Below are 17,716 nucleotides of genomic sequence, written 5' to 3'. Positions count from 1 at the left end.
TCCTTAATTTTGTTTGAAGTATTATTCCCCCCTAAGTTCCCAACAAATGCTGGTGGGTAAAAATAAGATTTTACTCACCGGTAAATCTATTTCTTATAGTCCGTAGTGGATGCTGGGGACTCCGTAAGGACCATGGGGAATAGACGGGCTCCGCAGAAGACTGGGCACTCTAAGAAAGAATTAGGACTACTGGTGTGCACTGGCTCCTCCCTCTATGCCCCTCCTCCAGACCTCAGTTAAGGAAACTGAGCCCAGGAGAGCTGACATTACAAGGAAAGGATTTTTGGAATCCAGGTTAAGACTCATACCAGCCACACCAATCACACCGTACAACTTGTGATAACCTTACCCAGTTAACAGTATGAACAACAACTGAGCCTCACTCAACGGATGGCTCATAACAATAACCCTTATTTAAGCAATAACTATATACACGTATTGCAGAAAGTCCGCACTTGGGACGGGCGCCCAGCATCCACTACGGACTACGAGAAATAGAATTACCGGTGAGTAAATTCTTATTTTCTCTGACGTCCTAGTGGATGCTGGGGACTCCGTAAGGACCATGGGGATTATACCAAAGCTCCCAAACGGGCGGGAAAGTGCGGATGACTCTGCAGCACCGAATGGGCAAACACAAGGTCCTCCTCGGCCAGGGTATCAAACTTGTAGAATTTTGCAAAAAAGTGTTTGAACCCGACCAAGTAGCTGCTCGGCAAAGCTGTAATGCCGAGACCCCTCGGGCAGCCGCCCAAGAAGAGCCCACCTTCCTTGTGGAATGGGCTTTTACCGATTTTGGAGGCGGCAATCCAGCCTCAGAATGAGCCTGCTGAATCGTGTTACAGATCCAGCGAGCAATAGTTTGCTTTGAAGCAGGAGCACCCAGCTTGTTGGATGCATACAGGATAAACAAAGATTCTGTTTTCCCGACCCTAGCCGTTCTGGCTACATAAACCTTCAAAGCCCTGACTACATCTAGTAACCTGGAATCCTCCAAGTCACGAGTAGCCGCAGGCACCACAATAGGTTGGTTCAAATGAAAAGATGACACCACCTTCGGCAGAAATTGCGGACGATTCCGTATTCCTGCCCTGTCCATATGGAAACCCAGATAGGGGCTTTTACATGACAAAGCCGCCAATTCTGACACACGCCTAGCCGAAGCTAAGGCCCATAGCATGACCACTTTCCACGTGAGATATTTTAACTCCACGGTCTTACGTGGCTCAAACCAGTGAGATTTCAGGAAACTCAACACCACGTTACGATCCCAAGGTGCCACTGGTGGCACAAAAGGGGGCTGAATATGCAGCACTCCCTAAACAACGTCTGGACTTCAGGAAGAGAAGTCAGTACTTTTTGAAAGAAAATGGATAGGGCCGAAACCTGGACCCTAATGGAACCCAATTTCTGGCCCAATGTCACTCCCGACTGTAGGAAGTGAAGGAAACGGCCCAGCTGGAATTCCTCCGTAGGGGCATTCCTGGCCTCACACCAAGCCACATTTTTTTTAATTTTTTTTTATACGGTGATAATGTTTAGCCATCACCTCCTTCCTAGCCTTCAGTGTAGGAATAACCTCATCCGGAATGCCTTTTTCTGCCAGGATCCGGCGTTCAACCGCCATGCCAACAAACGCAGCCGCGGTAAGTCTTGGAACAGACGGGGCCCCTGCTGCAACAAGTCCTGTCTGAGAGGCAGAGGCTATGGGTCCTCTGTGAGCATTTCTTGCAGATCTGGATACCAAGTCCTTCTTGGCCAATCCGGAACAATGAGTATTGTTCTCACTCCTCCTTTTCCTATGATTCTCATCACCTTGGGTATGAGAGGAAGAGGAGGAAACACATAAACCCACTGGAACATCCACGGTGTCACCAGTGCGTCTACAGCTATCGCCTGAGGGTCTCTTGACCTGGCGCAATATTTTGTTGAGGCGGGATGCCATCATGTCCACTTGTGGCAGTTCCCACCGACCTACCATCTGCGCGAAGACTTCTTGATAAAGTCCCCACTCTCCCGGGTGGAGGTCGTGTCTGCTGAGGAAGTCTGCTTCCCAGTTGTCCACTCCCGGAATGAACACTGCTGACAGTGCTCGTACGTGATTCTCCGCCCATCGAAGAATTCTGATGGCTTCCGCCATCGCCACCCTGCTCCTTGTGCCGCCTTGGCGGTTTACATGAGCCACTGCGGTGATGTTGTCTGATTGAATCAGTACCGATTGGTTGCGAAGCAGGGTCTCCGCTTGACTTAGGGCGTTGTATATGGCCCTTAATTTCAGGATATTGATGTGAAGGCAAGTCTCCTGACTTGACCACAGCCCTTGAAAATTTCTCCCCTATGTGACTGCCCCCCACCCTCGGAGGCTTGCATCCGTGGTCACCAGGACCCAGTTCTGAATGCCGAATCTGCGACCTTCGAGAAGGTGAGCACTCTGCAGCCACCACCGGAGAGGCACCCTGGTCCAGGGGGATAGGGTGATTAACCGATGCATCTGAAGATGTGATCCGGACCACTTGTCCAGTAAGTCCCATTAGAAGGTCCTCTCATGGAACCTGCCGAAGGGAAAGGCCTCGTATGATGCCACCATCCTTCCCAGGACTCGAGTGCAGTGATGCACTGACACCTGTTTTGGTTTTAATAGATTCCTGACCAGTGTCACAAGCTCCTGAGCTCTCTCTATCGGGAGATAAACCCTTTTCTGGTCTGTGTCTAGGATCATGCCTAGGAGAGGCAGATGAGCTGTAGGAACCAACTGCGACTTTGGAATATATAGAATCCAGCCGTGTTGCCGTTACACTTCCAGAGAAAGTGATACGCTGTTCAGCCACTGCTCTCTTGATCTCGCTTTTATGAGGAGATCGTCCAAGTACGTGATAATAGTGACACCCTGCTTCCGCAGGAGCACCATCATTTCCGCCATTACCTTGGTGAATATTCTCGGGGCCGTGGAGAGACCAAACGGCAACGTCTGAAATTGGTAATGACAATCCCGTACCGCAATTCTGAGGTACGCCTGATGAGGTGGACAAATGAGGACATGAAGGTATGCCTCCTTTATGTCCCGAGTCACGATAAAATCTCCCCCCTTCAGGCTTCTAACGACCGCTCTTAGCGATTCCATCTTGAACTTGAACCTTTTCAGGTATATGTTCAGGGATTTTAAATTCAATATGGGTCTGACCGTACCGTCTGGTTTCGGGACTACCACATGGTCGAATAATAACCCCCTCCTTGTCGAAGGAGGGGACCCTTGACCACCACCTGTTGAAGATACAATTTGTGAATTGCAGTTAACCCTGTTTCCCTCTCGTGGGGGGGAAGCCGGCAGGGCCGGCAGTGAGGAGGCATCTTCTCAAAGTCCAGCTTGTATCCCTGAGACACAATATCTATTGCCCAGGGATCTAACAGGGAGTGAACCCACTTTTTGCAGAACTTACGAAAGTGTGCCCCCACCGGGCCTAGCTCCGTCTGTGGAGCCCCAGCGACATGCTGTGGATTTTCATAGAGGCCGGGAAGGACTTCTGTTCCTGGGAACTAGCTGTGCAGCTTCTTTCCTCTGCCCCTGCCTCTGGCAAGAAAGGACGCACCTCGGACTTTCTTGTTTCTTTGTTCGAAAAGCTGCATTTGATAATGACGTGCTTTCCTAGGCTGTGCAGGAATATAAGGCAAAATATCAGAATTACCAGCTATAGCCGTGGAGACCAGGTCCGAGAACCCTTCTCCACACAATCCTCAGCCTTCCATATGCCACTTAAGTTGGCATCATCTGTCCATTGCATATTCTACAGGACACGTCAAGCAGAAATCGACATAGCTTTGACTCTAGGACCCAGTATACTCATGTCTCTTTGGCCATGTATGATTATATATATCTCTTAAGACAGCATCTTTAATATATATACATATCTCTCTATATACACATATATATATATATATATATATATATATACACACACACACACATACATACTAGGGTCTCAATTTCTGCTGATAAGGTACCTGTCCACGCCGCCCCAGCGCTATAAACCCATGCCGACACAATCGCCGGTCTGAGTAGTGTGCCAGAATGTGCACGCTATCTGCAGGATCCCTGAGAATAGCTAGGGCTACCTTCTGGGCAAACGTGACACCCTAGGGGAAGATTCCCATCACATCCTGGCCCTAGTGGGGAAAGGATACTGCCTGAGAATTCTTTGTGGGAAGCTGCAGTCTCTTGTCTGGAGATTCCCGCTCTTTTTCCTCATGAGAGGAGGGAAATTTACCTCAGCTTTCTTCCCCTTAAACATGTGTACCCTTGTGTCAGGGACAAATGAGTCATCAGTGATATGCAAATCATCTTTTATTACAATAATCATATATTGAATACTTTTCTGCCATTTTGGCTGTAACTTGGCATTATCGTAGTCGACACTGGAGTCAACCTCCATGTCGATATCAGTGTTTATTATCTTGGATAGTGAGCATTGTGAGACTCTGAAGGTCTCTGCGCCATAGGGACAGACATGGGTAGATTTCCTGTCTGTTCTCTAATCTTTTGTGCAATAAATTCACCTTAGCACTTACACATATCCAAACAGGTGTCGGCGTTGTCGACGGAGACACCCTCTCACACACATATTAGCTCCATCTCCTCCTTAGGGGAGCCTTTTCTCAGACATGTCGACACACACGTACCGACACACCACACACACAGGGGATGCTCTATTTGAAGACAGTTCCCCCACAAGGCCCTTTGGAGAGACAGAGAGAGAGTATGCCAGCACACACCCCAGCGCTATATGACCCAGGAATCACACAGTAACTTAGTGTTAACCCAGTAGCTGCTGTATATATTGTTTTTACGCCAAATTTATGTGCCCCCCCCCTCTCTTTTTCACCCTCTTCTATCGTGCTTCTGCAGGGGAGAGCCTGGGGAGCTTCATCTCAGCGGAGCTGTGGAGAGAAAATGGTGCTGGTGAGTGCTGAGGAAGAAGCCCCGCCCCCTCAGCAGCGGGCTTCTGTCCCGCGATTTTGTGTAAAAATAATGGCGGGGGCTCATGCATATTACAATGCCCAGCTGTATAAATGCCCTATTTCGCCAGGAGGTACTCAATTGCTGCCCAGGGCGCCCCCCCCTGCGCCCTGCACCCTACAGTGACCGGAGTGTGTGGGTTAGTGTGGGAGCAATGGCGCACAGCTGCAGTGCTGTGCTCTACCTCATATGAAGACAGGAGTCTTCTGCCGCCGATTTTGACGTCTTCTTGCTTCACCTGCCGGCTTCTGTCTTCTGGCTCTGCGAGGGGGACGGCGGCGCGGCTCCGGGAACGGACGACCAAGGTTAAGTTCCTGTGTTCAATCCCTCTGGAGCTAATGGTGTCCAGTAGCCTAAGAAGCGCAACCTTGCCGCAGTTAGTAGGTTTGCTTCTCTCCCCTCAGTTCCACGTAGCAGAGAGTCTGTTGCCAGCAGAAGCTCTCTAAAAATAAAAAACCTAACTAAAATACTTTCTTATTAGCAAGCTCAGGAGAGCTCACTAAAATGCACCCAGCTCCGTCCGGGAACAGATTCTAACTGAGGTCTGGAGGAGGGGCATAGAGGGAGGAGCCAGTGCACACCAGTAGTCCTAATTCTTTCTTAGAGTGCCCAGTCTCCTGCGGAGCCCGTCTATTCCCCATGGTCCTTACGGAGTCCCCAGCATCCACTAGGACGTTAGAGAAAAAAATATATATTCCAGTGGGACCTTCATCGTGTACTGTATGTGTGGCGTCCCTATCTACAGTAGGATCAATGCGGATTACTATGCCCATTCAGCCTCCTGCTCCAGTCATGTCACTTTAGGTCACAACACACTAGTGCCAACACAACAGTAGACGACATAGGGACTTTAAAAATTAGCGGTTGGTGGCATGGACCCAGCATCCGAGCGGGAATACCGAGCCCATGCCGGGATTCCGTCTGGCGGCATATCACCGGCTGACGGGATTCCGGCGTCTGTCTCCTGAACGCCGGGATCCCGACAGCCGCTATATTACCTGCATCCCCCCATTGCAGTCCATCTATAAATCACAGAACACTACGTTAATACTGAACGCTCAGTAGAAGAGTGGATTGCGGGGGAGAGGCACTCTGTAATAGTATTGTAATGCTTATGAGTCTGGTAAATAATCACACATCCAGACATTCAGAGACTGACTACTCTATGACTCGCAGGTAACCCCGCTTTCTAACAAGAACTAATTAATGTACACTCATACACACTGTTACCAGGGCTGCAACTAGGATTTCCCCCACCACAACATACTTCCAACTCATCACAGGCTTCCTGTTTTTGTCTTGGTGCCCCCTCAAATACAGGGACTGGAGCATGTGCCACCCTAGGGCCCCGTTGCAGCCCTGCTGGCAGTAGTCTAGCATAATTAAATATCTTGTATGTAAACTGTTTTCTCCTCACTCCAAACATTTCAAGTTAAAAAGGATTATTACAATATATAACAAACAATACTTTATCATATAAATCTAAGCACTGTATATGAGACAAATGACATAATTCCTGTATACTAGTGAAAAATCTAGACTGAAATCTATAAATCACATAATACTAAAACAATAATTCAGCATAAAATAAGAAAATAAAACACCTGAACGGTAATGTGTATAAATTGTGGATACTTACCAACATCACTACTATATACTGAGGATCTACTCCGATCAGGGGGAGTGGTAAATCCTATTTGATTGTTTACAATCAAATGAATACTGCCACCAATTTCATAATGAGGTAGATTTGAAAGTGTAAAGGTTTCAGGAACAATACCCTGACCACAAAAAGCAGCATCACCATGCACCTTTAGAAAAAATAAATAAAAATAGCAAATCAAGTGGAACAAGAGCTATAATATTTACACACACACAAGACTCAAATGTTTACTAGTAATAAGTCAATTTGCTATGTCATAGGAAAAAAATGCCATTTATTCTGGTATATTCGGCGGGATGTAATGCGGGAGGCCGGCCGATCTCGAAAGTTGTTTTTTGTTTTGTTTTTTAAAAGGGGCTAACACTTACAAGGTAAAACCATGCCTTATAAACGATTGCCCCTTTAAAAAAAACGGCAGAGATCGGCCAGCAGCCAGCACCTTCTGCGATCTCAGACACCATTACATCCCACCAGATGTGTTAGTAGTTATATTTCATTTATTATATATAAATAATAGCAAAAAGTGTATTTACCTGAAGGCATACAACCTTGTCACTAGGTTGTGCAGTACTATCTAATGAATAAACTCCATCCAATAAAGACTGCTGTCTAGCCCGAGTTTTGCCAACAGCAACTGGGTTAATTGCTTCCAAGTGTGAAGGGTTTGGTAACATAGTGACATGTAGAGGCTTGATAAAACCAAACTCCAAATTTACAGAGGAAGTCAAGTGGGAAAGAACATCACCTATAGCCAGGGAGCTTTCTGGGAACTCACTTAAGCCACGCATTTTACGGAACATCAGCTGAAAAAAAATAATTTATTAAGTTACATAATGCTTTGCAGGACATACATAAAACATAAAGCAGGTATACATAATAAAGTAGTATACTTACCGATAATTTCATTTCTTCAAGATACTTAATGGCAGCCATTACTCTGGGACTGTATCCAATCCCCCTAGTTCCAGACAGGAAGTTTTTTCACACTTGGGGACCGCCCACTTAGGGTATATAAGGCTATCCCTCCTCTTCCTCCCTAGTCTTTTGAGTGTCCATTCAGTACCTGTGAAAAAACACTCTTAGGGAGGGTAATTATGGGCTGCCATGAAGTATCTTGAAGAGATGAAATTATCGGTAAGTACAATTTGCTACTTTCTTCTACGCTACTTCATGGCAGCCAATACTCTGGGAAATACCAAAGCATAATAATTACAGGGAGGGTGAATATTAACAGCCCATAAAACAAAAATCCATGCTTAATAACTGAATTTATTTGTTACAATGCCTCTTTCAAGAAATGGTTTCCAAAGTGGGCGCCAGCCACATCATGAACATAGTGACTGGAAAAGGGACTGTAAACTGATGACCAGGTAGCTGCTGCACATATATCCTTTGCCGACACCTGTGCCTTCTTAGCCCAAGGTGTTGCAACTGCCCTAGTCGAGTGTGCCTTCAAATTTACTGGTACATTTTGACCACTTTCTTTGTATACAAATGAAATCAGCACAGTGATCCATCTGTGATCTGAGATGGTTTGTTTTGTAGGTGCCTCGCCTTTCCTCTTTCCTGAATGCAGGACAAACAGATGCTTTGTCTTCCTACAGTCTTTCATTCTTTCCAAATAAATGAATATCGCTCGTACCAGATCCAAAGTTTGTAATTTTTCCTCTTCTTCAGTATTCGGTTGCTGAAAAAATTAAGGCAATACAATTTCTGGACTCAAATTGAATGTAGAAACCACCTTTGTCAGGAACTCCAGATTTGTCCAGGAAAAACATTCAAATAAGGCTCTTCCACCCATAACGCCTAAAGTTCACTGACTCTTCGTGCAGAAGTAATGGCCGTCAGAAAAAAACACCTTCCACGTTAGTAATTTCACAGACACTTCTTGCAGAGGTTCAAATGGTGCTAACATCAAAGCATTTAGAATAAGGTTCAAATCCCAAGGAGCTAGGACTGACCTGATCCATGGCCTTATTCTCTTTATTGCCTGGCAGAATCTCTTTACAAGCTCATCTTCTGATAATTTTCTATCCAGTAATGCACTTAGTGCTGAAATTTGCACCTTGATAGTAGACACAGCCAGACCCTTGTTGAATCAATCATGCAAAAACTGTAAAATGTGAGAAGTCTCGGCATTTAAGACGTCAAATTTAGACTCTGACCAAGAAGAGAAGAAAGTTTTCCTAACTGTATAATAGATTTCTGACGATACCTTCTTCCTTGCTTGCAGAAGAGAGATTACTTGTTCCGATAACCCTCTCTTCCTTAACAGATCCCGTTCAATCTCCATACCGTCAAATGAAGATGTTGTATATTCGGGTGCACCACTGGTCCCTGATGTAAAACTAACTCCCCTTGTTTGGTAATGTCCAAGGGTTCTGAACTGCCATTTTCGTTAGCATCGGGAACCAAACTCTTTGGCCAATAAGGTAGCACTATTATCACTTCCACCTTTTCCTCTCTGATTTTCTTCAGCGTGCGAGTAATCGTGGGGGGGGGGGGGACATACTTCAGGTTGAACTTCCATGGCAGGGAGAATGCATTTACGCCACTTGTCTGTGGCAGATAATATCTTCAGAAGAACAGAGGAAACTTTGCATTGAGATGAGTGGCCATCAGATACACCTGAGGCTGCCCAAACCGCTTTACAATTTCTTGAAGTACTTGAGCATCCAGCTCCCATTTTCCTGGCAAGAGATTGTGTCTGCTTAGGAAGTCTGCAATAATATTGTCCTTTCCTGGAACATACAGTGCTGTCACGGATTTTAAATGTCTTTCTGCCCAGTTTAATATTCTCGTTACCTCCTGTAACAACACCTGACTTCTGATGCCTCCTTGACTGTTCAAGTAAGTCACGACCACTATATTGTCTGAGAATATTTTTAGATGCCTTCATCTCAACTGATCTTGGAAGCCTTCTATTGCATTCCATACGGCTCTCAATTCTCGCCGATTTGAGGAAAATTTCTTCTCTCGAGAGACTCCTGAAGACTTTGCTGGGCCAGATGTGCTCCCCAACCTGTTAAACTTGCATCGGTTGTTAACACTATGTACTGAGGCTCAGACACAGATATCGTTCTAGAATCCAAAGCAGGACTTATCCACAATGCCAGTGAGTTCCTTGTATCTTGCCGTAGCTTTATTTTGTTGCTTAGTGTAATCCCTTTCCGAGAAAACTAACAGATTCCACTGTAATTTTCTCATTCTCCACCTTGCCCATGGAATTATGTCTATAGTGGAGGACATCATTTCAAGAAGTCTCATTCCCACACGTAAGGATATCCTTTGACATGTTTGCACCATTACTGCCAATTCTCTAATTTTCGTGCATCTTTCTTCTGACAGGAAAATTACAAATTTGAGGGTATCCACTTGAATCCCCAAGAATTGTAAATGTTGTACTGGTTCCAGGTGACAATTTTCCCAGCTTACCATCCAACCATGAGACTGAAGGGTTTGCAGCGTCATCTCTCATAGATTAGCAGATACGGCCATACTGCTATACCTTGTCTTCTTAACAGTGCTATAAGAGGAGCAAGAACTTTTGTAAAGGTCCTTGGAGAAGTGGCCAAACCAAACGGGAGACATGTAAACTGAAGATGCTTCCCCTTTACATACAGCCTCAGGTACTTTTGAGATACCTTGCATACTGGTATGTGAAAGTAGGCATCTTTTAGATCTACTGATGCCATGGAGTCCCCTCTCTTTACACCAGAAAGAATGGACTTTGACGTCTCCATATAGAATATTTTGATCTAATTCCAAATTCCATCAGCCTGCCACCTACTGCCACAGGTATGGGACTCTCATAATAGTCATTGTTTCTGACCGCCTCTTCTCCCAGATTGGCGAAAGGACATTCTTGACAATCCTGACGAATATTTGTTTCCATACTGACATCCTGGTCTGTAACTTCTAGCTTCTCTCAACTGTTGTCTGGACAATGGAATAGGATATCTGTTCCTCCTATCTTGAGGTAGCCGTGCAGATTTCCATGCTGTCCTTTTCTGTATAAGTGATTCCAATTTATTCCCAAACAGCAAAGAACCCTTATATGGCAGAGTAACAAGCCTATTTTTGGAATGTGTGCCAGCTGCCCATGAACGCAGCCATAAGGCTCTTCTTCATACAACTCCTGGCGCCATGGACTTTGCCACAAATTCCACCACATTAAGTGAAGCTTCACACATATATTCAATGGCCTTCATCATAATATTTAAATTTCTCTGTAAATACTGCCTAGATATCTTCCCTTCTAGATCAGTATTTATCGTTAAACCCCAGAGCCTAAGTGCTCTAGATACTGAAGCCAACGCCACTCTTGACTTCAGTGACACTGCTGACTAGCTATGCAATTTCTTGAAAACTCTCAATTTTTTTATGCATGCCATCTTTTAACACAGCTCCATCTTCAAGAAAAATAGTAGTCTTGGACACAACTTCTGCTACTGCAGCATCAATCTTGGGTAGGGAACGCCATTTTAAAAATTGCTCATAATTGATAGGAAACATATGATCAATTCTTTTAGTATTTCCTGACTGCTTATCAACATTCTGCCACTCCTTAACATAATATCTTTAAGAGCTTTATGTACTGGGAAGTATCGATTTTTCTTAAAGGATTTTGACCATCAGCATCCGGTACAGATTCTTTAAAATTCATAGATTTGTAAACATTCTTCAGCAAACTATCTACAAGATCCAGATTTAATAGCCTGACATCATCCTGAATTTCTCCAAATTCAGCACTAGATATTTCCTGATAATCATCTTCAAAATTAATCACAGAAGAAAAATATACGTTATGGAAAGAACTTACCATTGATAATGGTATTTCTCCCAAGTCCACAGGATCCACAGGTAACAATAGGATATGCTTCACAACAGCGAATTTGCACCAATCGGTCAAAGCTTTTCCGGCCTCTCAGCATGCAACGGGACCGTCCATATATCCCCGCTTCCTGGCAAATCAATTGTATTCCAAAGCTCAAGTGAGGAGCATCAAAGATATCACTAATCAGGCGATAAGAACACACATGCACACCCTTCCGTACAAGAAGGAAGAGGTTAGTGAGTAAAAGGATCCTCAAATCAGGTGCGTCAGGGTGGGATCCCTGTGGATCCTGTGGACATAGGAGAAATACCGTTATCAACGGTAAGTTCTTACCATAATGTATATTTCTCTGGCAGGGTCCACAGGTTATCCACAGAATAACAATGGGAATTCCCAAAGCAATTTAGTGGTGGGGACGCTCCTGATTGGACAGGATAATCCTTCGCCTGAATTCAGTGTCATGAGAGGCAAAGATATCCAAGGCATAATGTCTAATGAATGTGTAATGGAAGACCATGTGGCCGCCTTACATATTGTATCTGTTCTGCTGAAGTACCACGCTATGCTGCCCATGATGGACCTACCTTACAAGTAGACTGAGCAGAGACATTAGCCAGAACAGGGAGATCAGCCTGAGAATATGCTTCTGAAATCGTCATCCGAAGCCATCTTGCCAGCGTCTGCTTATCAGCAGGCCATCCTCTCTTGTGAAATCCGTAGAGAATGAAGAGAGAATCTGTCTTTCTGATGGCACTGGTACGATCCACGTAGATCCTTAATGCACGGACCACGTCCAGCGATGCATCTCCTGCAGAAAGGCCAGGTACCTGGAAAGCCGGGACTACAATTTCTTCATTAAGGTGGAATTTATACATCACCTTCGGAAGATACCCAGATCTAGTTCTGAGAACTGCTTTATCTGGATAAAAAATCAGAAATGGGGAATGACATGATAATGCCCCTAAATCTGATACTCTTCTAGCGGATGCCATAGCCAGTAGAAAGAGAACTTTAGCTGTCAACCATTTAAGATCCACTTTATTAAGTGGTTCAAATGGGGCAACTTGAAGGGCTTTCAGAACTACACTTAAGCCCCAAGGCACTGTAGGAGGAACAAAAGGAGGTTGAATGTGCAGCATTCCCTGGAAAAAAATACGCACATCCTGTAAATTGGCAATTTTCTTTTGGAACCATACAGCCAATGCCGACACTTGCACTCTCAAGGAAGCCACATTCAAACCTTTATCCATTCCTGCCTGAAGGAATGCTAAGACCCTGGAAACTCTGAAAGACTTCGGGTCCATTTTCTGTTCACTGCACCAATGAATATAGGTTTGCCATATTCGGTGATAAATGCGAGCCGAGGAAGGTTTCCTTGCTCTGATCATATTTTGAATTATCTGTTGTGAGAATCCTCTTGACTTCAGGATAGAGGTTTCAAGAGCCACGCCGTCAAAGACAGTCGATCCAGATGTCTGTGATAACAAGGACCCTGCATCAGTAGATCTGGACGTTGAGGGAGCAGAAGTGGAACATCCATCGACATCCTCTGCAGATCTGTGTACCAATGCCTTCTGGGCCAAGCCGGAGCTATTAGTATCACGGCACCTTTTCCTTGCTATATCTTTCTCACTACCATGGGTAATAGGGTGATTGGAGGAAACACATAAGCCAGATGGGAAGTCCCATCTCACCGACAGGGCATCCACAAAGATTGCTCTGGGATCCTTTGTTCTTGACCCGTATGCGAGCACTTTGTTGTTCAGACGGGACGCCATGAGATCTATCTGGCAACCCACACCTGTGTGCTAGAGTCTGGAAGACCTCCGGGTGTAGAGCCCATTCGCTTGCCTGAATGGCGTGTCGACTGAGAAAGTCCCCTTCCCAGTTTAGGACTCCCGGAACGAACACTGCAGACAAGGCTGGATGATGAAGTTTTGCCCACTTCAGTATGTGACTCACCTCCTTCATCGCTTTTCGGCTGCGAGTTCCTTCCTGATGGTTGAGGTACGCTACTGCCGTCGCATTGTCCGAACGGATCTGGGCTGGTTTTCCCCGAAGAATGTCCTTTGCCTGAATCAGTGCCATGTATATGGCCCGAAGTTCCACTATATTTATTGGCAGGCAACTTTCTCCCTTGGTCCATTGCCCGTGAAAACACAACCTTCCTGACACTGCTCCCCAGCCCTGGAGACTGGCATTTGTCAGAATTTCCCAATCTGATATCCAAAAGGGTCTCCCCTTGTCCAGATGGGATGTCTGTAGCCACCAGGCTAATGACCTTCTTACTTCTAACGTAAGAACCATAGTCTGTGTTTTTATCGTCTGATGCAACCCATTCCATCTGGCAAGAATTAGACGCTGCAGAGACCTCGAGTGGAATTGTGCATACTCCACCATGTCGAATGTTGACACCATCAAACCCATTACGCGCATTGCTGCGTGAATGGATACCTTTTGACTGTGTAACAAGTCCTGAATCCTTGACTGAACCTTGGATATCTTGTTCAGAGGTAAAATTACTCTCTGAAGCCTTGAATCCAGTACAGCCCCCAAGTGAGTCATCTGCTGTGATGGAACCAGAGACGATTTTGCCCAATTTATGAGCCACCCGTGGTTCTACTGCAGACACGTTATTGTCTGTTGCAGATGACATAAGAGCAATTCCAGCATCTGTGCCAAGATTAAAAGATCGTCGAGGTATGGAAATATTCTTATCTCTTGCCATTACCACCATAATCTTGGTAAATACTCTCGGGGCTGTGGCTAACCCAAAAGGTAGGGCCTGGAACTGAAAATGCTGTTGGAGGATAGCGAACCTGAGATAGCACTGATGGGACAGTGCTATCGGAACATGTAGGTAAACATCCTGTATATCCAGGGATACCATATAATCCCCTGGCTCCATGGCCAAAATGTTGGAACGTAACGTCTCCATGTGAAACCAAGGTACCCAAATGTATTTGTTCAGCACTTTGAGATTGGATTATAACCCATTTGGCTTCTAAACTAAAAACAGGTTGGAGTAAAAACCCTGTCCTCGTTGTGCAGGAGTAACTGGAATGACTAATCCTGACTGAAGCAATTTCTGGACTGCCTCTAACAAAGCCCTGGCCTTTGTCTCTACCCGAGATGGGCTGGTACTAAAAAACCTTTGAGGAGGGTGCTTCTTGAACCTAGAGATACTGCTTCCTGCACCCAGGCAACTGTTGTAGACTGCTGCCAGATCTGTGCAAACTGAAGAAGTCGGCCCCCCACCCTGGGGTCCCCCAGGTGGAGGCCCGCACTATCAGGCTGATGGCTTATTATCTGTTTTCCCGGTCCTCTGGTAGCCCAATGCTTTTTAGTCTTACCAGACTTGTTGTATTGGGGCTGCCTGCCATCACTTTTTCCTTTAGCTTTTCCTTGAAAGGGCCAAAAAGCCTGAACTTTAGGTTTGAAATTGTATGTGGAAGGAAACTTGACCTTCTTGGAGTCTGCTTCTGACTCCAGAATATCTGTCACTTCTTTACCAAAAAGAAAGTATCCAGAAAAGGGCAAAGATTCTAAAACCTTCTTAGATTTTGTATCAGCTTTCCACGTACGTAGCCAAACCTTCGAGCAGCTATTGTTGAAGCTGATGCCCTGGAGGCAATAGTACCTATATCCAATGCTGCTTCTTCCAAGAACATTGCAGCCTGTTTTATATGTGCTATATGGGACTTTTGCTCTCTAGAAGCTATTTAAAAATCCCCTTCCAATGCATCAGCCCAGGCAGCACACTGCCTTTGCCATCCAAGCTTAAGCCATGACTGGCCTTATGACTGCCCCAGGCAAAAATCGTTTTTTTTGTGTGTTTTTTTTAGAAAACCATCCAATCTCCTATCCGTGACATAATTTAATGATGTTGAAGGCAAAGGAATCGTAGATTTTAACACTAATCGAATCACATGCGCATCTACATTAGGAGCCACCTCTCTTTTTAAACAATCCCCAGCTGGAATAGGATAATTGGAATTGCATTTCTTAGTAATTCTAAACATCTTATTGGGCGTAGCCCAAGCCTCTTCCATGATTTCCGTCAGCTGATCTGACCCTTGAAACTCAGTCTTAACTGTTTTGGGAAGTTTAAACACAGATGCCTTGGTTTTTAACACAGGCTCTGCTGAATCCTCTAAGGACAGAATGGCTTTCATAGCTTTAATTAACTCCGCTATATCCACTGAGCTGAGACCTTCCTCCGCCTCTTCGTATGCCGAAGTAGAATTAATTGAGCTTTCATCTTCCGATGAATCCTCATCTGAATCATGTGTAGCCTGTGAGGGCGAAGATTTACTTACCACCGGCTTATCAGCTTGTTTCTTTTGAAAGGCTGCTGCTGGAAGTGATACACCATAGGTGGAGAGCTGCATGTAAGGGTTAATACTGTAACCTATCCCTGGTACAGGAGTTGGAGGAATTATCCATTCAGCTATACTGGATAAAGTCTGTGCAAATCTGCCTTGTATTTTTCAATAACCTCTGGTGAAAGCTAAAACAATTTGCATACAAACTATCCTGAACAAGATCCTGAGAGGATAACACAGCTTTGCAAGACAAACATGATATGAGTGTTGGTGGTGCTGTGAGAGTGTACCTTCCTCACCTTTGCAGCTTTTAGACATGATAATCAACACTTCCCCAATGTACTACACAATTTGTGACTTAAATCACTGTAAGCTTCTTAAAGGTGACATAAAATCCGACCCTACCCATGCACCAGCATTGAGGATCGGAATAAACAAAACTGACAAAAATATAGTAAAGTCAGCAATCACACTAGGAGTCAGTCACATGTAATACATTAGTATAATAAGCAATATGAGCACATCATCAACTACATTTTAAGTATGTAGGAGAACATATTCCCGAATCATGTTTAAACAGATCCAACGTATTCAGATGCATTGCGAAAAGAAACAACAGTAAATGTATACAGACTCGTATGCAATAGGCACTTATCTAACTATTCATACTCAAAAGGGTAGATAGAGACTTAGTGCTGTATTTACCGTACTCAGTAGAGTGGGATACAGGGAGACTCGCCTCGCTTCTAGGACCGATCAATACATTAGTGAAGGCTGAGTGGATCCAGACGCTACTAGTGTACACTGCCGCTCCATGAACCTATAGTGAACACAGACGCACCACACAGCCGCCTATGCTGTGACTGGGTCCCCTTCGTGTACAGTGTCTGAGACGGAAGCGGGAAACAGTTCATGGCGGGAGACTTGGAGGAAACTAATCATGAATCGGGGGAAGGGCGACCAGGAGAGCGTCTGACTCCCCACTGCTGACATCAACCCTAGGGATCGCGGCCTCATACTATTCCTGGAGCCTCTGATCCCTAAGACCTAGCGCTGGTGCACCCGGGGTGGCAGTCGCGTCAGTGATTGGTAGTCTCCTCCCAAAACAGTGTGGCTGTGTCCGTACTCCCCTACTAAGCAGAACCGATGCCTTACCTTCTCCCCGTGCTCTGGCCACAGCCTGGTAACATCTGCTGGACCTGCTAGTATATCCGACACAGACGCCCGCCAAAACAGCACTGTACTCGTGGGTAAGCATTGTCGCGACCCGGCGGAGAGTTGTTGGAGCGACTCTAAGGTATGTATAATGCGCTGTTTAGAAAGATCACGCAAGAAAAAATAGTAAGACTATAAAAATAAAATAAGAAAGCTTAGGGCTGCTAAAAACCAGCAGCCCTCTGACCATGGTCCAGCTCCTGCCGCACCAAACAAAAAATTGATTTGCCTGAGCCAGGAGGTGGGGATATATGGTCGGGCCCGTTGCATGCTGGGATGCCGGAAAAGCTTTGACCGATTGGCGCAAATCCGCTGTCACTTCATCATATCCCATTGTTATCCTGTGGATAACTTGTGGACCCTGCCGGAGAAAGATACATTACAAGCTCTTTTCTTCACTGGAGACACAGTAAAATAAAATAGCATAGTCAAAAATTACTAATAAAACCTAACCCTTACTAAGCTTTTACTGTAAGTATGCCCTCTATAAGGCCTACCTCTTTAGGGCAGTATCAGGCTTGTGGGGAGAAGGCTCTCTGTCCATTTTGTCAAAGACAACAGAAGCACAGCAACTTGTAATTCTCTCAGTAGCTGCTTCTGAACTGACTGGCGCCATCTTTAAAAACCCCATTCCGGCTTCAGATGGGCAGCCGCATGCGCAAAAC

The 17,716-nt window shown here is 45.2% G+C and overlaps 1 protein-coding gene across 2 annotated transcripts in view; it reads right to left on the bottom strand.

The window, feature by feature from the left end:
• The window catches only part of DHTKD1 (dehydrogenase E1 and transketolase domain containing 1), a 190,175-nt gene that overhangs the window by 71,210 nt on the left and 101,249 nt on the right, over window positions 1-17,716 (bottom strand). For both annotated transcript variants that reach the window (XM_063926877.1, XM_063926878.1), the window contains 2 exons: window positions 7,208-7,477; window positions 6,651-6,822 (listed from right to left, as the gene is read on the bottom strand). In XM_063926877.1, the coding sequence (XP_063782947.1) occupies window positions 6,651-6,822; window positions 7,208-7,477 (442 nt within the window). The remainder of the gene's footprint in view (window positions 1-6,650; window positions 6,823-7,207; window positions 7,478-17,716) is intronic.

This window comes from Pseudophryne corroboree, chromosome 6, assembly GCF_028390025.1.
Source record: "Pseudophryne corroboree isolate aPseCor3 chromosome 6, aPseCor3.hap2, whole genome shotgun sequence".
In the NCBI taxonomy this organism is placed as follows: domain Eukaryota; kingdom Metazoa; phylum Chordata; class Amphibia; order Anura; family Myobatrachidae; genus Pseudophryne; species Pseudophryne corroboree.
The sequence above is the reverse complement of the archived record's forward strand: the minus strand, read 5'-3'. Positions and strand labels throughout refer to the sequence as shown.